This window comes from Microcebus murinus, chromosome 7 (genome assembly GCF_040939455.1).
Source record: "Microcebus murinus isolate Inina chromosome 7, M.murinus_Inina_mat1.0, whole genome shotgun sequence".
NCBI lineage: Eukaryota > Metazoa > Chordata > Mammalia > Primates > Cheirogaleidae > Microcebus > Microcebus murinus.
In genome coordinates this window covers 4,817,636-4,840,075 of record NC_134110.1, presented here as the reverse complement: position 1 = coordinate 4,840,075, position 22,440 = coordinate 4,817,636, and the positions used below count along the sequence as shown (strand labels likewise).

The 22,440-nt window shown below is 56.7% G+C and overlaps 2 protein-coding genes across 3 annotated transcripts; both read right to left on the bottom strand.

Annotated features, from left to right (window-relative positions):
* Positions 1 to 1,144: 1,144 nt before the first annotated feature.
* RCCD1 (RCC1 domain containing 1) lies at positions 1,145 to 7,584 on the bottom strand. The gene is made up of 8 exons (XM_076004738.1): positions 7,233 to 7,584; positions 5,408 to 5,613; positions 4,794 to 5,190; positions 4,583 to 4,704; positions 3,318 to 3,416; positions 2,773 to 2,937; positions 2,283 to 2,312; positions 1,145 to 1,710 (listed from the first exon to the last, which is right to left on the bottom strand). The coding sequence occupies exons 2-8, from the start codon at positions 5,577 to 5,579 to the stop codon at positions 1,559 to 1,561; spliced, it is 1,137 nt and encodes a 378-aa protein (XP_075860853.1). The 5' UTR covers positions 5,580 to 5,613; positions 7,233 to 7,584; the 3' UTR covers positions 1,145 to 1,558.
* Positions 7,585 to 8,086: 502 nt separating this feature from the next.
* UNC45A (unc-45 myosin chaperone A) lies at positions 8,087 to 22,225 on the bottom strand. 2 transcript variants are annotated; one of them, XM_012763286.3, is made up of 20 exons: positions 22,154 to 22,225; positions 21,808 to 21,969; positions 21,518 to 21,554; positions 21,043 to 21,218; positions 18,631 to 18,723; positions 17,983 to 18,150; positions 16,478 to 16,646; positions 16,021 to 16,191; positions 14,741 to 14,912; positions 13,479 to 13,779; positions 12,308 to 12,402; positions 11,896 to 12,037; positions 11,397 to 11,537; positions 11,062 to 11,189; positions 10,782 to 10,848; positions 10,282 to 10,395; positions 9,924 to 10,039; positions 9,132 to 9,249; positions 8,868 to 9,023; positions 8,087 to 8,723 (listed from the first exon to the last, which is right to left on the bottom strand). In XM_012763286.3, exons 1-20 carry the CDS (start codon positions 22,157 to 22,159, stop codon positions 8,466 to 8,468), a joined length of 2,790 nt encoding a protein of 929 aa, XP_012618740.1. In that variant the 5' UTR covers positions 22,160 to 22,225; the 3' UTR covers positions 8,087 to 8,465. The 2 variants fall into 2 exon arrangements, with proteins under 2 accessions (XP_012618740.1, XP_075860852.1); XM_076004737.1 differs by lacking the exon at positions 16,021 to 16,191.
* Positions 22,226 to 22,440: the final 215 nt, after the last annotated feature.

The window sequence follows — 22,440 nt, the reverse complement described above, 5'->3', positions numbered from 1 at the left end:
TTTTTTTTTTTTTTTCTGAGCGTAAGGGCAATATCTGTTGGTGTAACACCCCGGTCGTTTGTAGAAGTACTGTCACCTGCGAGCGGGTGGCCAGCCACGGTAAGGCAGGCAGCTCCTAGACAGGGTTACCCCAGTCAGCGTTGCCACGGAGACGCGAGCTGGCTTACCTCCGCGGAGCGGCCGCGTCCGGCACCGAGATCGCCGGGCTGGGAGTGTGCCCGCCGCCGTCCGTGGTGTGCTCCCGGCAGATGAAGGACCAGACACACCAAAGTGTCAGGTCCGGGAACATCACCGGCAGGGCCAGTACGACAGAGTAAGCCCAGGCAGGAAGCAGTTTCACGCGAGCAGCTCTTTATGGCAGAACAAAATGCATCTGTCTCCCCGAGCGTGGAGCAAGAGCGCGACTCGGTGACCCACCCAGTCGCTCTGGGCTCTCGGCTTCCTTTTATTACGCAGTCTCGGGCCGGGCTCTGGGGAGGCCCGGGATGTCAGCAAATGATCAACAGGTGTCCTGAAAATTCCATCTGCGTGTGTATATATATGTATGCATATACAAGCTCCCTCTCTGAGAGCCCACCTTTGGGGGTGAACCACGACGCAGGTTCAAGCTGATGGCATAATAAGTGCCCTTGGTCACTCCAGGTCACTTTCTAAATCCTGTCCTGCCTGGGCTGGGGCGTTCCCTCCTTCCCCAGGTGCAGCAGTTGCTCGGGACAGGATGAAGGGTGGGGCAACACCAAAAGCGAGTGCTCGCGCTTTTCTCCCAGGTGGAGTGATTGCTTGACCCAGCGCCAAAGCAGGGCACCCTTGTCCCGAGAGGAGCCGAGACCCCAAATATGTCCCTAACACAGCCACCTGAAGTCTGAGCCCCAGTAAAGCCCGCGCTGCCGGTGGGAATACATAGTTACCTAGCGAAGCTAAAGGAATCCCTTGGCTTACCAATTCAACCCTGAATGCTTGCAGAAGACCTCGCGCGCAACTTGCTCGTGAAGGTGTTATGTGTAATGACCAAAAATTAGAAACAATAAAAATAACTGTCAACAAAAGAGTATGTAGCTCGAGGTATACCCGACAGTGGAACACCAGCCAGCACAAAATGGCATGAGCTCCAGGACGCAACAGATCACACAATGTTGAGTGAAAAAATGATGCAAAAGAACACACGATTCCATTTATCTAACATTCAAAAGCAGACAGGCTGGGCTACGTTGTGAGGGTGCACGCAGAGGCGCTCAAGTTCTGAATGGAAACACGACCTCAAATGGTTCCCAGTCTTGGCTGCACACGGAAACCCCCTGAGGCGGCCGGGTGGGGAGGGGGCTGGCCTTAACATCCTCCCCCCTCCCCCAAAATTAGGCCTTGCACCCAGAGGGCCTGATTTCGTCGTCTGAGATGCCAGCCTTGGGCATCGGAGTGTTCACCTTCTCCAGGTGCTTCTGAAGTACAGACCAGGTAGGACCTTGCTCTAGGTGAAGGACTGTGATGGGAGGGGCGCTGGCAGTGGCTTGCCTTGGCCTGCGTGGGAGTGGCAGGTGTTTCTTATACATGGACGAGCACGTCAGTGCTTCCCTTTCTCCACAGCAAACACGTAGGTGTTCCAGGGCCCACAGGTGACAGCCTTTACTTGGAGTTGTTTATCTACAAAGTATTCCACGCGCCAGGGCCGGTCCAAACTGGCGGCGTCCTTGTGGCCAAGCTGCCCGTATTTACCTAGAGTGAAACAAGCCCCTTGCTGCCTGGCCCCTCCAGGAAGTAACTCAGCCAGTTAAGTGACGTGCTGGCACTATGCCTGCCCACCCCCACTGGTGTCTGCTCCGTGACTCGTGACTCGAAGGGACCCAGAGCCATGAAGCCTCCAGGGCCAGGCAAACCTGCGGGTGCCCAAGAGGCCAGCAACGGCTGGCCATTCCAGGCAAGATGCTCTTCCAGGCTTCCTTCCCTGCCACCTGAGCTAAGACGTTCAGAGCAGAGATTTCCATTTTATCTTTTCCTCTGCCCAGCGCCAGAGTAACTGCAGCTTGGTGAACGCCGGCTAATTACTCCTTCCAGACAGACAGACGGGCAGCACGACACCCTCTCCCGACGTCTCTCCCGTTTGGTCTGGGGCTTTCTGCTGCGTGTGCCTACATCTCTCTCCCAGGGGGGAGCACACGGCTGTTCAGTCCCAGTGACCCGAGGAAGCTCCTGTTTCTGTTAGTCTTTGTGGCTCTGTCACCCGCCCTGCACTCCCTGGTCTTTCCTCCCCTTGGTTTAAGGGTCACAAAAACAATCCTTTTACTTACCCCAGCCCCAGGTGTAGAGCTCCCCGGTTCCTGAAACCAGAGGACAGTATTAGCCGTCACTACCACTCTTCGCCGAGGCATTAGCTAACCTGTCTTGGCACCACCCATACAATCCTCCCGAGATTTGCGTGGCCTCGAACAACGTATTCTAACAGCTGTCTAAGCATACGTGGGGGGTGAGGGACCCAGACTGAAAAGGAAGTGTATCTGTCTGTGTGTCAGCGAGTGGGCTGTGGAGTCTCAGCCGCAGGCCCTGCCGTCAGAGGAGGAGCCTGTGCCTGGGCAGGGAGGATGGAGAGCACCAGCCGCCCCGCAGGAGAATCTTCTGGGCCTGACGGGCTGGGGGCTCCTGGTAAGCCACGCGGGGAGTGGGGCGCTGCTCAGGGTACGGCCCAGAAGCCTTAAAACATGGCTGCTAAGCTGATCGCGCCCTCTTCCGGGTGGGGAAGCCTTTCTGCTCCATCCTGAACCAGCCCCCGGCCCCACTCACGTGTCACCACAGCTGTGTGCCGGGACCCGCAGCTGGCCTGGACGGCGTCTGCGCCCCGGGGCAGATCCAGCAGCGCCGGGAAGGGCTGGATGGCTATGAAGGGGGCAGGGGCTCCCTCCTCACCCTCCGCTGCGCTCCGCACTTCAGCACCATCTTCCTTCAGTCCTGTGGCCGTGACAATGACTGTAATGGAGGCGGCTAACACGGATGAGGAGGCCATGGAGCCGACCCGTGTTCACACATGCACTCGTTACTGCGACGGACGGCCCTAGGCTGCGTGTTCTCCTCTAGGGTCAAACCTCGTGCTCCCAAGCCCTGCCTGCTACAGAGGTGTTGGGAGGTGACAGGCATGTGGGGTGTGTAGTGAGGGCCAAGACTGGCATCAGCCTTTCCAATGCTCCCTCCTATAAGGAGCTCAGAATCCTGGGGTGACAAGGCTGTCACATGTTCCTTTTGAGCACCGTAGCTCTCGGGCCAGCACAGCCAGGAGTCAGGAATGACAGCCACATGCTGGGGAGAAGGCTGAGGAAGAACAGGTGACGCACCTTCCCCTGTGGCTGTCCTCCTGTCCTCTGCCAGACTCCTGGTGGGCAGGGCCAGCTGTCCTGATTCATTCCAGCCCCAGACATAGATATCCCCTGTCTCTGAAAGAGATTAAGTGGACACATAGCAGACTGTGAAACCTCTCCGCCCATCCAAACTCCCCACCCTCCCACAGGCTGCTGCGGACGACTGCGGCCTGCCCTGCCCGGGCAGGGTGCCCCGCTCAGGCCCGGTGGCTTCCTCGTCTTAGGTCCTCTTCCCCTTCTGTCTTCAGGTCACCCTTCCATTTGCATTCTTTCCTTTTGGTGTTAAATCCCCCTCCCCACTGCAATTTCAGAAATGTATCCCTGGAAGTGCCCCATTGGTGTCCCTTTCAAAACCACTGAGCCGGGGTGCAAAATAAAAAAAAAAAATTTAACAATTAAAAAAATAAAAAACCCACTGGTGCTGTTGAAGGTCTCTTACTGAAGCTCTCACCTTCCCTGCCTCCCTCAAGGAAGGTGAGAAATACATAAAGCACCGGCACACATTTAGCACTTTGTAAGATCAGCTACTATTTACTGTCAGCGAACTTTAGTATCAGGGCTGCTGCTCCGGCCCGGCTGCCAGGCCCTTCACATGAGAGCGCGGGGGCCAGGGAACACACTGGTCGTGTTTTAAGGTCCTCGCTGCTCTAAGTAGCAGCCAGACTGAGAGCCCTGGACACAAAGACCATCCGCTCCACCTGCCCTCCCGCACGGGCTCTACCAACCCAAGAAGCGGCTGCACCTGGGCACCTGCCAGGGTAGTGGACTCAACATCCACAGTAAAAGTCCCCATTCTGGCTCTAGGTCACCAGCTGTGGCACCACCACAGGGGCACACACCCTACTATCAGCCCCCCACCCCCGTGTCCACTCTGTGCACATGTGATGGCCACCTGGGGAACTGCAGCTCTCTCCGTTACCCCTGGCTCAGCTGGCCCCTGCCCCTTCATGCTCCCTTGGGTTGCAGTCTAGAAAGACAGCCATGGCTGGTGGCAGATGGACAGGAGGGGCAGTGAGGACAGTCAGAAGACGGGAAACAACCGCAACCATCCAGGTGCAAGTGGGGGACGGCGGAGGCCCAGGGGGCCGAATTTGAGAGGCATCCTGGAGTCACGACTGGCTGGAGTGACGTGGGATGAGTATGAAAGGAGCCCTGGTTAGGCCACCCACCGAAACTGGAGGAGGAGGAAGAAGGTTTGGACAAGCCTGTGAGCTTGTCTGGAGAAGCCCTAGGTCACTCACCACTCACACACACAGAATGCCAGCCACCGGCGGCCACCTCAGCCATGGGTAGGCCCTGTAAGGCCTCCAACATCCTTGGCTCCAGCTCTGCCTCCAGGGTCCCGTGGCCCAGCTGTCCATGTCTGAGCAAGGGAGACCACGGTCAGCTGGCGGCTCTGGCTCACTCCGAGTCACACTCAGGTGGCGCTCACCTGGGCACGCCCCCGCTCACCTGCCGCCGCCCCAGGAGAACACCTGGCCGGCCCCGCCCAGCAGCAGGGCGTGCTCGGCGCCCAGCTCCAGCCGGCGCGCCCGCAGCTCCGGGGCCAGAGCCCGGCAGAAGGGCGGCTGCGGGCTCACGTAGGTGCGGGCGCCGGGCAGCAGGGGCAGCGTCCCAGCCTGGGCCCCACAGTCCGCTCCGTCTTCCCCCTCGGCCTCCGACACCACGTCCTGGGCCCACAGGGGCTCCCCATGGAGGGCCGAGCCGGGCGCCCAGGCCTGCAGTAACGCCCTGGACCCCGGCCCCGGCCCGGCGCGCAGCACCACGAGGAGCCCCTCCGAGGCCCACGCGTCCCTGCAGCCGCCCGCGGCGCCGCTAGCGGAGCCCGACAGCTGCACGTGGCCTCCACCTGCGCGGGCGGAAAGAGACCGCTGGGGAGGGGGTGGGACGCAGGGCGAGGACGGTGGACTAGAATCAGGGCGTGTCTCTAGACAGGGGCAGGGTGGGGGTGTTCCTGGGAAGGGGCCGGAATGGGGGCCCACCCCGGGGTACGGGACTGGGGACCAGAACGGGCGCGCTGCCCTGGGTGAGCAGGACGGCGGGAGGAGGTGGGGCGGGGCGCTCACGGGTCACCAGGGCGGTGTAGCTCCAGCTGGCGCTCACGCGGCCGATGTCCACGCCCGCGCCCAGCGGCTCGGGGCTGTGCACTTGGCGCCGGCGCCCGCGTCCGGAGCCCAGCGCCTGCCCAAAGCCGCAGAAGCCGAAGCCGAACCAGGCCCCCGGCTGCTCCTCGGCCATGTCCCCACGGCGCTCTCCGCCGGCCGCCGCCTGGCTGGGGTGGGCAGTGAGACCAAGGGTTAGGGCTAGAACTTGGGGGGACCCTCGCAGAGAGCCCCTGGCGGGACACTGGAAGTCTCTGGCCTTGCGGGGGCTGCTGCTGCCTTCTCTGTAGAATGGGGGCAATCCCATCCTCCCAGCACGGAGGCAGACGATGTCCGCCCCACAGACGCTCTCTGAGCAGATGCCTTGGCCAAAGTCCCACCAGGTTTACAGAGATGCTGAACCATCTGGAGCGGGACACCTTCCTGTCCTTCTTGGTTCAAGCTGAGCATGCCACTGATGGACTTGATCTCAGGCCCCTCCAGCTCCACCTTCCCAGCATCAGGCACTTTATCCTATGTACACTTGGCAGCCACAATTGCCCCGTTTCACAGAGACTTCCCGGAGAAAGTATCCCTTACCAAGTCATACAGAGAGGGCCAGGGCGCTGCTCTCAAGTCAAGCCGACCCACAATCTGTGCTCTTCCCACCAGACAGCCGCCAGCAGGACAGCACTGGCAGGCAGTGTCCTGCTTGTTTGCCCCTGCAGCGAGGGTCCCCAGCCAGGGTCCCAGCCAAGCCCAGTCCAGTTCCATTTCTTCAGTTTTACAAAGGGGTGGGGCGGGGCTTTTGAACCTACCCCACACAATTGTTTGTAATAAATGCAAATAAAGGCCGGGCACAGTGGCTCAGGCCTATAATCCTAGCACTCTGGGAGGCCGAGCAGGTGGATCACTCAAGGTCAGGAGTTCGAAACCAGCCTGAGCAAGAGCGAGACCCTGTCTCTATCAAAAATAGAAAGAAATTAATTGACCAACTAAAAATATATATATATAGAAAAAGAAAATTAGCCGGGCATGGTGGCACATGCCTGTAGTTCCAGCTACTTGGGAGGCTGAGGCAGGAGGATCGTTTGAGCCCAGGAGTTTGAGGTTGCTGTGAGGTAGGCTGACGCCATGACACTCTAGCCGGGGCAACAAAGTGAGACTTTGTCTCAAATAAATAAATAATAAATGCAAATAAAGAGTTCGGTGCTGGCATATACCATAATAGGCACACAGTATTAGTCTATCAAATCCAATACTTAGAAGTGACCACAATAAATGATCACTGGACGTCCTTTTGGTTTTCAAGCACAGACACAATTTCAACTGGACGTTATACAGTCATTTATTCGTCCCACAGCATTTATTGAGAGCTCTTACTCTGGGCCAGGAAGGACAGCTGCCTGCTCCCAAGGATCTACGTGGGGAGACAGGCGGCGCACAGCCTGGCGGTTCCTGCACCACTTCCGCGCACTGCACGTGCGTCCGGCTCGGTCAGAATGTCACAGACATTTCCAAGCCTCTGCAGTCAGCTCCTGGGCTCCTAACCCTTCCGTGTCCACACCCAACCCAGGCGGGCCTCTGACCTTGATCTTGACCCTGTGCCCTCTACCCCCTCAGGCAGGTCGCAGAGTGGCCGCCTCCGGAACAGGTCGCGGGCGCAGAGGGTACCGCCAGGGACCTCAGGTTTGAAGGGCCGCGCGCTGGGCGAGGCGGCCATTGGCTGCAGCAGCCTCCCCGGGGCCAATCGCCGGCGAGGGCGGTGACGTCACGGCGCGGGGCGGGGCGGCCGCAGGGCAGCGCTCACCTGGCCGCGGCTGCCTCTCTGGTCCGAGCTCCATCGGACCGGTCCCCAGGCTTCCGCTGGGCCGCTGCGGCCAGGGCCGTGAAATGGGCCGAAACCGCCAGTGCGCGTGGGACCAAGGCAGGGGTTGGACCAGGTGGTCCTGCCGCTGCCGGCACCCGCGGGGCCGCGGAGCTCGTTTTAGAACCACTGAGGGGACACTCATGAAGACTTGAGCTGAAGGGTTGGCAAGGAGCGACCCCCGAGACGCGCGGACTCCGCCACCTTCTTCAGTCTGGGCCAGCGGCAGCAGCTAGATACTGGACACGCACAGGTCTGAAGGCCAAACAGGAAGCTGCTGTTACCTTGCACTGATTGGCTCGGGACACGTCACTTACCTCTGTTGAGCCAATGAGCGTCGAGCCGAGCTCAGCCCTAAGAGCGGAAGCAGGCTCCCGGGGCCGCCTGAGCCCGCCCTCAGCCCGGCCGCGCCACAAGACGCCCTGCTTTTTCCTGAGAGGGAAGCGAATGCCAGCGCGGCGCACCGACCCCAATCCCAAGCGCTGTCTGAGTGGAAGTCACAGACAACTGACGATATAGAGTATTGAGGGTCCAACATATAGGAGTCTATAACCTAAAACCATTTATTTCCACACAACTGGATAGCTTTTTACTGATCAGCTTCCCAGGCTTGTCCCTTGTCCCTGCACAGGATTAAGCAGTTCATCTGGGCCCTGGGGCGGGAAGTCCACTGGATTCCTTCCACAGAGGCGGCTCCGCTGCGGATGTAAGGCTCCGCTACGCACACCCAAGCCCAGCTGCTGCTCCAGATACTCCCACCCACAGCAGCCCTCCCTGCCCAAGGATGGGGCACACACTTGAGTCCCTCACACTTTTATTAGAGGGTCGGGGCAGGCCTGCTAGCAAGCTCAGGTGATGCTCACAGCTGGTGATGCTGCTGATGTGCCCTTCCCGAAGCCCCAGAATGCACAGGCCTGAGCTGGACGCGCCTTCCCCATTCCCGGCTGTGTGCAGTAGATCAGAAAAAGGGCCCCTCTGAGTGATGCTGGAGGCAGTGCGGGCTGAGCAGGGCTGTGTGACTGAATGTAGCCGCTGACTCAGAACAGAGGACATCCAACGGCAGCTAGGGAGGAGAGGCAAGAGTGTTCTGAACACCAGCCCCCACCAGCCACGGCTGCTTCTGTTTTGGCTCTCTGTGCTGCAGCAGTAGTGTGTGCATGAGCCCAGGGGCAGCCCTCACTCTCCATCCCGGTTGGGCTGGATGAGCCTATATTCCACTGCTTTTCCCAGGCAGGCTGCAGCAGCCCTTGTGACAGGGCTCTCCTCGCCCTTAGCCAGTACTGACAGGATCTCCAGCACCTCGCTCTCCATCAGGGTGCTGGCAGTCTCCCTTGAGGCCTCCACCATGTTCAGTACCACCACCGCACCCCGGTGCTGCAACTCCTGGCTGGGGCTCAGAAGCAGGGCCTGCAGGATCTCTAGCCAGTGAGTGGTCTGCAGGAAACAAGGCAGGTGTGACCACCAAGCAACAGGCTCAACCTTGGCAAGGAACACACCCACACGTCCTAGGACTTCCCCCACCCGCACCCACTGCCATCATGCTGGTCCACCCCTCCCCCACCAAGAAGAGGCACTGACCACTTGGGGGATGCGGCTACAGAGCGAGGGCCGCATGGAGGTGAGCATGGCCAGGCCCCCGGCAGCCGCCCGCCGTAGCAGCTCATCGTCCTCTCCACTGTACAGCACCAGCAGCTTCAGCCGGTCATTGCCCTGGGCTTCAAAGAGGTCTTGCACCTGTGGCCAGGTGGGGGGAGTAGACCGAGTCAGCAGGGTGCAAAGCCCAGCCAGGGCCCAGGCACCCCTGCATTCATGCCTGTCATGAACACCTGGACCAACCCTCACCTCCTTGCTCATGGCCAGGTTGCACATGCACTCCGTGGCTGCCCGGCGGATCATCTCGTGCTCCTCAAACATGTAGCCCTCGATCATGGGCACTGCCTTCTCCTTCAGGATCTTCTGCCTGCAGGGCCAGGGGTGGAAGGGGCAGCATGCTCAGAGCCTCTGCATCCACCCTGCCCCGCACCAGGTACAAACTGCAGTGCTTTCTAGCCTTCTAACCAGGCCTAGGAAATAGCACAGGATTGTGAAAAATGCTTGAAACAAGGAGGTAGGAGACCAGGGTGGTAGTAATCATGATGCTAACACCTATGTTTCAGTACTCACCCTGACCAGGATTATCTTATGTAATCCTCACCATGACCCTATGGTGAAGGTGTAGGTGTGGTAAGTAATGTGCTCAAGGTCATGATTAGTAATAACAGCTAACACATCTTGATTTGGCACAATGCCAGGGACCAGGCACTATGTACACTAAGAACATTTATGTATATTTTCTCATTTAATTTTCACCACCATTCCATGAAGTAGGTGCTATAATCATCCCATTTCACAGAGGGAGAAACTGAGACAGCGCAGTTAAATAACTTGCCTGAGGTTACACATTCGTAATTAGGGAACCCAGAATTTGAACCCAGGTAGTCTGAGTCCTTGGTCTATCTCCTCATCTGTACGATGCATGGGAGTCACCAAGAGGCTAAAATAAGCCAATAAGTGTTCTTCAAACTTTAAAGTGCTCTGCTGGGATATTTCAAATCCTGACGCCTGACCCAGGTCCCCCATCCCAAGGGACCTTACCGGAGCCTCTCGCTGATTCCCGCCAGGTTCGTTAGAGCCATGAGTGCCTCGAAGTTCTGCAGGCCTGAGCAGTTGAGGTGCAACAGGGAGACAAGGGGCCGGACCACCTCATAGATCTGTGATGATGCACCCACCTGTCAGGGCTACTTGCCGCAGCCCCCGCCAACCCCACCGACCCCCAGGAAGGAATCCGCCCCCTGGGAGAGCTGCTGTCAAAGGCTGCTCTCCCTACCCCAGGGCTCAGCAAAGCTGCCACTTCCTGTTGGTCCCAAGGAAGAGCTACAGCCCAGGCCAGAAGCCACCAAGGCCCAGAGAGGAGGTGAAGGAGAGGCCAGGGCTGGGGCAGGAAGACACACACCCGCTCGCCGGGAAAGGTCATCTCTGGGTTGGAGGTTATGGTGAGCTTGGCGAGAGCCTGGGCTGCCTTCGTCTGCCCCACGTCGGTGCCTTCCAGGGCCAGCGGGATCAGAGACTGTAGGAACAAGCCCACCGGTGCCCAGGATGTGCCTGGGAGTGGCACACCCTTCTCCTCCCCAGGACTTGACTCCCTGCACAGACCCTCTTCACCTCTGAGGTCTCTCCTTAAGCTACCCGAACACTTCCTGCAACATCTATTAAAGGCTAGACGTGGCTTGTGCTGGATGCTAGGGCCACGGAAGCAAATGAGACAAGGGAAGTGCCGAGGGACTCTGGGGAGCCCGCCCACTTCCGCACCACCCAGTCAGCGGAAGACATTTCCCTGCTTATTAATGTTTTCCCATCCTACACCTCACACCAACCTCTGGCGTGGCAGCTACTGAGTCATGTTTTATAGGCTGATGGCTCAGCCATCAGGAAGGAGTCTGCAAACCAGCTTACCTTGCCCCCTCCCTGAGCAACCACAGTGCCTCGGTCCTCTACCTCTTCCACCAAAGCCAGGAAGACCCTGCGGGAGGAAGGGGTGGTGGGTGGGTGGGGTCCAGGGCTCTGGCAGGCAGACACTCCACTCCTGGCCCAGCAAAGGAAGGCACCCAAGCAGGACCCCCCACCCCCTGTCCCAGAGGCCCACAGCACCAGGACCTGCCCCTCTGGAGTCACATCCATAGCCCCGAGGCTCAGGAGCGGGGAAAAGCCTGGCTCCATGCCGAGGCAGCCGCACCTGGAGAGCAGCTCTCTGCAGGAATTAGTCAGCACGGGGCTCTCGGTCTTCACCATGCACGTCATGGCCGACACCACACCTGCTGCCAGCAGCTTCTTCACCCGAGCCCGCACGAAACTCGGTTTGTCCTGGGGAAGAAGGAAGCTTAGTAGAGGGGCCTTGGCTGACTAGACAGGGAGACCCTATTTAGAGCAGACACTGACGAACAGGGAAACAAAAAGCCAGAATGAAGGGAAAGAAACCAGCTTAAATGGAAGGCTCTTCTGCTGCGGATGCCCAGGTCAACTGGTCCCAGTGACAGGGAAACCCTCAGCCCCTTCCGGCAGCCCCCTCACCTTCGGGTGCTGCTCAGGCACATGCTGCTTGGCGTACTTGGCCAGCTCCACCATCTTGGGATCGGGCTCCTCGTAGTCGTAGCTGTTGGTGCAGTTCACTAGTGCCGAGGCCACCGCGAAGAGCACTGACCTGTCCTCAGACTGCCAGCAACAGAGGGGCATTCATGCGGCTATCCCGGGGCAGAGCAGCACTTGGATAAACACTGCTCAGGCCCAGGCCCCCAGTTCTACCCTCAGCCGGACCCCACTTGGGCACCAGGATGAATCCAGAAACCTCCCCCAGGCCACAGATTTTGGGAGCTTACAAATCTGACCTCCTCGACTCCTTCAAGGAGACCTTCCTAACACTGCTGGTGCAGGCGAGCATGCCCATGCCACACAGTGCAAACACTCGGGCTACCAGCCCTGCCTCCCTGGGGTCACCAAGACCTGCCAAGAAAGCCTAGCAATCCTAATCCTAACAGTGTCCCCAGGATGACAGCAGGAACCCACGAGCTACCCTGCTGAGCTGGAACAGAGCCTTCAGAGCAGACTCATCCTCCACAAACTCTTCCTTCACGTCGGCATCAAAGGTGAGGTAAGCCAGGCCCTCCACCGCCCAGCGCCGAGTACCTGCGTCAATCTGGTCGTTGCATAGCCACCTGGGGACAGACAGGGTAGTGGACAGCCATCAGAACTGGGGATTGGGATGGGACACACCAATGCCAAGAGGGAAGAATCAGGGTTTGGGCATCCCCTCAACACCGAGAAGCAGCTCATGTGCCAGGACCCAGGAGGGCATGCCTGGGGGAGAGTAGTCCCTGCCCGCGCCAGAGAGCAGGGCAGGGAGGAGGCCCCACCCTCCACCCAGACCCTCCTGCCTTGAGACCTGTCCAACAGGTGGGAGGTCACAGCAATGCCAAACAACTCACTTTCGACACTGCTTGGCCAGTTTGAGAGTGGAGCCTTCAGCAAACTGCTTCATGCTAAAGTCGGTCCCTCCAGCCGAGCCGAGCTTACAGAGTCCCTGGAGGAAGAGGGCAAGACCAGTTGCTTAGGCCGGGTGCAGTGGCTCATGCCTGTAATCCTAGCACTCTGGGAGGCCGAGACGGGCGGATTGCTCGAGGTCAGGAGTTCGAAACCAGCCTGAGCAAGAGCAAGACCCCATCTCTACTATAAAATAGAAAGAAATTAATTAGCCAACTAATATATATAGAAAAAAATTAGCCGGGCATGGTGGCACATGCCTGTAGTCCCAGCTACTTGGGAGGCTGAGGCAGGAAGATCTCTTGAGCCCAGGAGTTTGAGGTTGCTGTGAGCTAGGCTAATGCCATGGCACTCACTCTAGACTGGATAACAAAGTGAGACTCTGTCTCAAAAAAAAAAAAAAAAAAAAAAAGACCAGTTGCTTGGCCTCTGGGGAAGGTGGCAGGGGCCAGGCTCCTCCATAACTGGCTTGGACTCCCTCCCTGGCACTGTCATGGCTCTCCAGAGGCCACGCACACAAATCAGCACCCTACCCCACAAGGCTAGCACCTAGAGCATTTGGCAGCAAAATGAGCCATTGGGTGTCCACATGACACAGCATCTATAGAGACTGACACACTGGCCACTGTTCTGTCCTGGGCCCCAACCCTTCCCCACACTGAGAATTGCTCTGCTCCTTTCCGTGGCATACAAAAAGGCTCTTTGCAGGTGGAGCTAAGACAGGTGTGAGGAGAAGACAGGTGCTTCTGCCAAGGCCAAAATTCTATAGGATGGAGAAATCCAGGTCTGAGTGCCCCAAGGAGGATGACCAGCATCTGCTGGACAGTCCCCACACCACCTGCTCCTGGGGATGCCGCATGACCCCTGCAGGCCCAGTCTTTCCATGTGACCCTTCTGACCAGCAAAGAGACAGCATGTGCCACCTGCATTCCCAGGTGACCTCTCTGTAGCTGGTTCATCTCTGACTTGACCATAAGCGCTGAGGTGGGAGGAACCAGGCCCACGCCTCTTGGCTCAACAAGGCCGAGAATATCCTTTATTTTCCCCTGGAGTGTGCTGGGGCCGCCCTCCAGACATTGCCCGGCTGCCTGCCGACCACCCCGGGCCGCCTCTCACCACCAGGGCCCGGATGCGGATGCTGTCCTTCTCGCTGCGCTTGTACAGGTCCTTCAGCAGTGAGACGCCGTTGGCGGTGATGAAGGAGGCCCGCTTGGCCTTGCCAGCTGCATGGATCAGAGCCTCCACGGCCACCAGCTGCTCCTCCTCCTGCTCGGAGGCGCACAGAGCAATCACGCTCTCCATGACCCCACTCAGCTCCAAGGCCCGGTTGCCGGCATCACATGGGCCCTGCAGGAGGCAGGACACTGTCTGGATGGCCCGTAGCTTCCCGGCCAGCCCGTGGCCCTCAAACCAGCTCCTGGGAGACACAGGGTGACAGATGTCACGCCAAGGCCAGCATAAAGGGACTCTCCTTCCCTCCTTTCCCCTCCACCGGCTAGGCGCCTGCACTACTTGGGCAGAAACAGCAAGAAAAGCTGCCAGGGGGAAGACAAGGACATTTCCACCTGGACAATCGCCACTGATTTTATCGACGCTTTCATCTGAGACTTCCCTGATGACATACCATCTAACATAGGTTACTCTCCCGCACACCGCCATTTATTTCCTTTCCTGTACTTATTAAGATCTGAAATTGTTCTGCTTTTTCATAATTTATCATCAGTCTTCACCCCCACAGCGGTAAGCTCCTTTTTTTTTTGAGACAGAGTCTCACTCTGTTGCCCGGGCTAGAGTGCCGTGGCGTCAGCCTAGCTCACAGCAACCTCACCTCCTGGGCTCAAGCAATCCTCGTGCCTCAGCCTCCCAAGTACCTGGGACTACAGGCATGCGCCACCATGCCCGGCTAATTTTTTCTATATATTTTTAGTTGGCCAATTAATTTGTTTCCATTTTTAGTAGAGACGGGGTCTCGCTCTTGCTCAGGCTGGTTTTGAACTCCTGACCTTGAGCAATCCTCCCGCCTCAGCCTCCCAGAGTGCTAGGATTACAGGCCAGAGCCACTACGCCCGGCCTGTAAGCTCCTTAAGGGTAAGGACTGTCATGTTTCACTTCTGTGTCGGAACAGACATGTAGTAAGTGCTCAGTAAACATGGCACATGCTTGATGACATTTGCTGCCTTATTGGAAAATTTATTTGAAAAAGAAGCTCCCTGGTGAGGTCACTTTGGAAGAAGAAATGGGCCTCAGGACACTTTTGTCTAGCCCACTAGTCCTCCCCAAGGTGCTCTCCCTGCCGGAAGCCTTTCATTTTTGTCCCTCCTCAAGATGACGTTTTTGTTGGAAGCCCTGGCAAGGGGAGATGGGACAGACTCCCTTACTTGATATAGTTTTCACAGAGGCGGTGGAAATTCTCCCTCTCGGCATCACACTTCAGATCATCGAAGAGCTTGCTGAGAAGAATGGAGGCACTCATGCGGCTGTTCGCTGTCACCGTGAGCTCCCCAGGAGGGTCTTGTACAGAGCCCCCCACCTCCAGAATCTTTTTCAGACCTAAAAAGACACCCTATTTATTTTTATTTATTTTTTGAGACAGAGTCTCACTCTGTTGCCCGGGCTAGAGTGTCCTGGCGTCAGCCCAGCTCACAGCAACCTCAAACTCCTGGGCTCAAGCGATCCTTCTGTCTCAGCCTCCCAAGTGGCTGGGACTACAGGCATGCGCCACCATGCCCGTCTAATTTTTTCTATATATATATATATATATATATATATATATATATATATTAGTTGGCCAATTAGTTTTCTTTCTATTTTTAGTAGAGACGGAGTCTCGCTCTTGCTTAGGCTGGTTTCGAACTCCTGACCTCGGGCGATCCTCCCGCCTTGGCCTCCCAGAGTGCTAGGATTACAGGCGTGAGCCAGAGCGCCCGGCCAAGACACCCCATTTAGATGGTAGAGTGCCAGTTCCAACCCCGACAGGTAAAGGAAAGAAGCTTCCTGGGAGACACATGGAAAAGCAGGACCATCGCCCTTGGACAAGGCAGTCAGGCAACTGCATGTGTGGGGGCCGCTCGGAGATCTCTTGGCTCGTCTACCTATGGGAGGCAGCTGCGGTGCCAGGGAAGGACCTCGGAAGCGAGGCCTGCATGGCGGCCCTGCCCATGGGGCTGGACGCTCTGGGGCTTTGAGGTTCCATGGCAAAACTAAGGGGAAAGTAACACCCACACCTCATAGGGTCGCCGTGACAACAAAAGAAGATGCGTGTGTGAGGGGACCCAGCAGATGTGCCCATGCAGTGCCTTTGCAAAGTTTTTCTTATTCATCTTTTAGGGGAAAAGGGAAATGTAAATTGATATATTAAACTTTAATTATTTTTTCTCTGAGTATAGAAGTAATACATGCTCACTAAAAAGACCTTCAGATACAGAAAGCTAGTCCAGCTTCCCTGTTACCCTGACCACAGGCCTGCTCAATGGGCTCACATCTGCACACACACACGACTCAAGGGTCTAACTTTGAGCTCCCTCTGGGTACCGTGCAGGTCACAGGACGCACATCAACACAGACACGTGGCTGGATACAACTGCTACTTTTCTTATCATTCCTAAGGACAAGCCAGTCTCAGCTACCCAAGCAAGTTTTTATGAACTATATCACCTACCTTGGTCAATGACCCAGAGGGTGAGGCTGTTGTTGGGGTCCTTAGGAGACTTCCGAGGCACCACTTTAATCAGGAGGGTCAGGGCATTGTCTCGGCCTTGGCCGGAGACCCCCACCTCGGTCAGTAGCTCTAAGAGGTTACTGATGAGGACCTTCAACTCCCGGGCAGGATCTGGCAACAAGAAGACATTAGTGGGGTCCATGGCGGCCCAGCCTTGGTTGACCCGTGAACTTCCCCAGTGAGCCAGGGAGACACAGGCAAGCAGGAACCTGCGTTCTGGGTTCTGCACTGAGCTCCAGCCTTCCAATTACCTCGGCTGCTGAGAATCTGGAGTAAAATACTGTCACCAAGCCATATACCTGAATGACCTGCAGCTGCAAGTCTGGTCCCAGAAGAACTGGCCTGGCGGGTTCAGCCCCATCCCCTCCACGACAGCAACATCCAAAGGACCACTCACCCACAATGATGGCACCTTCTTTGCCTCGGAAGCCTTTCTTGATGCCTTCCTTGAGGGCATCAGACATAACCTGCAGCAGGTGGCAGGCAGCTAGGGACACGGCCTGGTTTTCCACGCCCAGGATGGAGACCACTCGCCGAGTTCCCAGTACGCTGAGGGTTGCCACCGTCTAGGGTGGGAGAGAAGTGGACAGAGCCTCCAGTTGGTGAAGAGCAGCCACAGAGACCCCTATCTATAAGTTACAAGTGTGGCCAGAAGGTGAGAAAACATCTCGGTGGAAGGACCAGCTCCTTCCATGTTAAAACAAAGCGGACACGTCTGACGGTGTGACCCTGGGTAATACCAGGACAATTCTGTTGGAAAGGCTTCCTAAAGACAACGTTCCAGAGCAGTGTCCCACTACCTGGCCTTGGCTCCAGAGAAGGCACAGAATACAGCTGCTTTAGCTCGTGTCTCCCTGAGAAGGAGAAACATAAACCCAAGCAAACCTACCTCACCACAAGACTTAGTAGCCTAGTTCCTCCTCAATCCAAACCCTCAAGTTCTGGCCACACCTTGGGGACGTGGACATGCATGGACTGGGCCTGCAAGACCTTTCCACCCCATTTCTAAGCTGGAGAACCCCAGAAGGACCACTTAGGTCTAACCCAGTTCACACTGGGATGGCTAAAGGAGTTGACAATTCACAGGGTTTTGCCATTCTTAGCCCCAAAAATACAGCCCAGGGTTGGCCTAAAGAGATTTCACTGAATATTTCACAGTTCCACCCCTGATCTAGGAGTTGTAGGATCCTCTAAAAGCAATCAGTGGCAAGCCCCTGTCCCCTAGAGCAAGCCAGCTCAGATATGGTGAAGATATGGGAAATAAAAATGGCACAAAAAAGACCAATGCGAATTAGGATGAAGTAGGGTCAGGAATAGCAAAAACAGCTCTCGGGCCCCCTGAGCACTTGCTTTGGGTGGTTTCACCCCACCGGCCCAGGAACAGGACTGTTCTTGCTGAACTGTCTGCACGGGGCCACCACCGGCCACGCTGAGAATCATGTCAGGGTCAAGCCCTGTGTATCATGTCACTGTCTTGATGGTTGAGATGTCATGACCACATCACTCTCTGTGAGGACCGTCCTCCAGAGGAAATGCCAGTGTGGTCTTTAGAGCCAGGACCAGCGCCCTTTTCTGGGTAACGAGCTTGCTTGTATGATACGGACACCGACTGAGTTAGTGACCGGGTGTCGCTGTGTGAGCTGGCTGCAGGAAACCACCCAAAGCAAGTGCTCAGGGGGCCCGAGAGCTGTTTTTGCTCTTCCTGGCCCTACTTCATCCTAATTCACATTGGTCTTTTTTGTGCCATTTTTATTTTTCCTCCCTTGTTACATGTCTCCTCTGCCTTAAGTTCTTTTTGAAATAAGATGAGAGATAGAGGGTGGATGGAATGGTGAATGGATGGAAGGATAAATGGAAGGACAGACAGACTGAGGCAATGACTAGGCTCTCCGCCCCGCCTACCCGTGACTGGTGCTCAGAGCAAATGCCGACCAGCGTGCGCAGAGCTGCCAGCATGAGGTCAGTCTCTCCCGTGTCCAGCAGGCGCTGCAAGAGCTGAACCCCATTGCTCCGGAAGATCTTCTCAGCCCCAGCGTCTTCTCGGGCCAGCACCACCAGGTTCTGAGAAGCCTGTGTCAAAGGAAGGGCATGGTAATGTTGACACTGCACACAGCCTAGGCAGAGGTCCCAAGCTCTGGACCTGTGACCCTGGCCAAAAATTAAATCTCTCTGAAGTTCAGCTTCTGCCTCTATAAGTAGAGGGAAGAGCCTGCTCTCAGGATTGACAGAGTAAACGAGTCCCCAGCAGATCCTGAAGGGCAGGGACAGTGCCTTGGTCACCTGTGTACACCCAGCTCCTGGCGCAGGGTCTGGCCAACAAGGCACTATGTGAACCCTGGTGCCTTTCCTTGGTTCACACTAAGACCCCAAGCCCTCAGAGCTCCCTCCCGTCCAGGCCCCAGGAGCCCCGCTGCACAACTGGGGGAGTAACATGCAGCAGACCAGGGAAGCAGGGGCTTCCAGGGCCAACACAGGGGAACAGACAGAGTGCGACGGAGGGGCAGCTCTGCTGGGAGCTCAGCCCCCACTGGCTCAGTCCAGGGCCTATACCTTTTGCTTTTTCTCAGTGCCTTTCTCTTCTGGGTCCAACAGTATCTGAAACATCTGTTCCACTTTAGCATCCGTCGAGGACATGTATCGCACCTATGGCAAGCCATCAAAGCATGGAAAACATCACTTCTCTTAGCCAGAGACATCGCGTTCCCTGCTTGTTTTCTCTAGCTCCTCCTAGGGCCTGGCTCCTGTCTCTGGGAGGCACCGTGAGGAGGTCTAGGCTCAGGGCTAGCACCAAGCTGCCTTGGGCAGGAAGAGACTCACCTGGCAGCTCCGCCTAAACTTCCTGCGGCAGTTTTCCTCTCTGAGATACTTCCTGATTGGGCAGCAGGGACAGCGATGCTGCTGAAGGCAGTGCCTTTCAGAAGGGGAGGCACCCTGTTACCCACGACGAGGCAACCTATTCCAGTGGTGCCGTCTGTGTCATGGCAGCAGGAATGTGCCACCCATGGCACTGACCTCAGCATTTATAGCTCCTGCAAGGGAGCTGGCAGGTTGTGAGGTAGTTACTAACATTCCCTTTAGCTCCGAAATTCTCTTCCTGACAGTTTGTATAAATAATTTGAACGGGCAAGATCGCCCTAGGCCTAGTCTCCCACCCTCCAGGGTCCTGACCACAGATGGTGACACAAGCCTAGCATGCATACCAATTCCCTGCTCCCTCTTGCATCCATGGCAGACATGACTAATCAGTCATGGCGTGTTCCCCCGGTAAGGCCAGGCAATCTGCTTCTGAATCCTCCTCAACACAGGACTCTCCGCAACCACCACCAATCAAACGAAGCTGGCACCTCGAGGAAAATTATTGGCTTTCCCAGGTTTCAGCCTTTCAGTAAGGTGGTTGCTATCATATTAGTTGCTTCTACTGCATCAGCATTTTAACACCAAAGTATCTGCTTAATGCAAGCTTGGTTACAGCTCATGATGATCTTTGTGTTTTTTGGTTTTTTTTTTGAGACAGAGTCTCACTCTGTTGCCCAGGCTAGAGTGAGTGCCATGGCGTCAGCCTAGCTCACAACAACCTCAATCTCCTGGGCTCAAGTGATCCTACTGCCTCAGCCTCCCAAGTAGCTGGGACTACAGGCATGTGCCACCATGCCCGGCTAATTTTTTCTATATATATTAATTTGCCAATTAATTTCTTTCTATTTATAGTAGAGATGGGGTCTCGCTCTTGCTCAGCCTGGTTTCGAACTCCTGACCTCGAGCAATCCACCCACCTCGGGCTCCCAGAGTGCTAGGATTACAGGCGTGAGCTACCATGCCCGGCCTCATGATGGTCTTTGGATTCTTCTCTCCTAATTTAAAAATATAAGGCTGCCAGGCACGGTGGCTCATGCCACCGTGACATGGTGGTGCATGCCTGTAGTCCCAGCTACTCAAGAGGCTGAGGCAGGAGGATTGCTTGAGCCCAGGAGTTGGAGGTTGCTGTGAGCTAGGCTGATGCCACGGCACTCTAGCCCTGGCAATAGAGTGAGACTCTGTCTCAAAAAAAAAGAAAAGAAAAGAAAAGAATTTTCTTTGTATTTACATACCAAAGTGTATCCACAGAAAAAAACATAGTATCATTTTGCTATGTAGGGAATTATTTTAACATGAATGGTATCATACTATATACTGATTTCATATTTTGCTTTTTCCACTCAACATGTGTCAGAGAGCTTTTCATGTCAACACATGTGGCTCTACCAATTCTCAGTAACTACAACATAAAAGTCTGTAGTAAGGATATCGCCCAGTTTATTTAGCCATTCCCCTATGGCTGGGCATTGACAAGTTCTAAGTTTTCCTTACTATAAGCAAGACTGAAATAAACACACACCCCCCCTACCTGTGCACATGGGCAAGGTTTCTCTAGGGAAAACACCAAGAAGTAAACATACAGGATAACAGGATATGCTCATTTAAAAAAGTTTTTGAGACACAGTTTCTCCCTGTCACCCAGGATGGAGTGTAGTGCGTCATCATAGCTCACTGCAACCTCAAACTCCTGGCCTCAAGCAATCCTTCCACCTCAGCCTCTAAAAGTGCTAGGGTGACAGACGTGAGCCATCATGCCCAGCCCTAAAATTTAATAGATATGCTAAAGCACTCTCGAAGGAGGTGTACCAATTTATACTCCCTTCAGCAGTCACAAGAGAGCCCGTGTCCCCCAACCTCAACTCTGAAGTATCTGCCTCTTTCCTTGAAAAGTGTACAACTTTCAAATGTTTGCCAAACAGACGACCAAAAAGACAGTGCCAGATGTCACTGTAGTTTGCTTTTCCCCTAACCGAAGACAAGGCTGAGCATCACTCTATATGATCACGTGCCACGAGTGTCTCTTCTCTGGAGAAATGTGTCTATGCCCTGGACCCAGCTCCCTTTACCACCCGTCAATCCCTCCATCTCTCTCGGTCACTCACACACCTTCTCCTGAATCTGGCCCCCAATGTTCCTCAGGGCCTCCTGGAAAACTCTGTTCTTGGGCTCCAGACTCACGCATCTCTGCAGGTCAAGGACAGCCTGGTCGAGGCGGCCCAGCTTCTCTAGGGCTTGGCTCCGCCGGTAAAGCGCTTTGACGTCCCCGCCGTCCTTTTCAATGGCTGAGCACAGACAGGAGCTCTGTCAGCACCCATGAGGCCACCGTCTCCAGGCAAGAGCAGGAGGGAAAGATCTCCAGGGCCAGAGGAAGGTGGGGGGATGAGTGTGGGGCTCGGTACTCCAGCCTCAGAAAAGGTGAGGGTAGCTGCAGAAAAGGAGATACCCGAGGAAGTGGGAAAGACAGAAGGCAGCTGTGTTTCCAGGGCCAGAGGAGGAGGAGAATGTGACAGCGCAGTGGTCCCGGAGCCCTGGCCCACCATAAAAGCCCCACAGCTGCACACCAGGGCCCACATTCCCCTACCTTTGGATGCCTCGGTTTCTGCTTTGTTGTAATCTTCCTGTCAGAGAAAGAACAGGAGCCTGAGAGCACGATCCGTCTCCCTTTCAGGGCACTAACTGAGCAGCAGGGCCACTCCTGTTCTCCATGGTCGCCCGTCCCCCCACCTTCCACCCTGAGGCCCCAAAGACATCTGACCAGTGGGGGTGCCCTGGGAAAGCGAATGCCCAGCCAGGGACAAGCAGCAGCTGAGATGGGCCAAGCGGGCCCCTTCCCCGGGCAGGCAAGGCGAAGGGGCGGCCCGGCTCCCTCACCAGCTTGAGGTGGCAGGCGGCCCGGTTGCGGTGCAGAATGGCCTGGTCCTGGGGCGTCGCGCCCAGACCCAGCGCCTGGGTGTAGGCCGTCAGGGCGCCCTCGTAGTCTCCGCATTTGAACAGCTCGTTGCCCTCCTTCCGCAGCTGCTCCACGGAGCTGGCCTGCGGAGGGAAAGGTGGGAACGTCGGGGCGGGCTCGGGGCGGAGGCGGGGAGCTAGGGCGAGGGGAGAGTCGGGTCGGGAAGCAAGAATGCGGGAGGAGGCGGCCGGGGGGTGGCCAGGGCGGGTGCGCGGGTGTGCCGGCGTGGGGGCTGGGTACGCAGCCCGGGGACCCGGGACCACTCACAGTCATTGCGGAGCGAGCAGACGTCCCGTGCCCGCGCAGGCGCAGTCTCTGGGGCGGGGCGGGGCTGGCTCCGAGGCTACCCAGGGCTGCCCCGCGCCGTCTTGCGTCCAGGCGACGTCAGAGAGGGGCGGGGCCGAGGAGAGCGCGCGCCGGAGCAGGAGCCGGGCGCACGGCCCCAGTGCGCAGGCGCAGAGAGGCCTCGGGCGCTCCTAGTCAGTTCCCGCCGAGCCGGGAGCCCCGGTCGCTGAGTGCCAGAGGTCTGCGCTCATCGGGGCCACGAGCAGCAG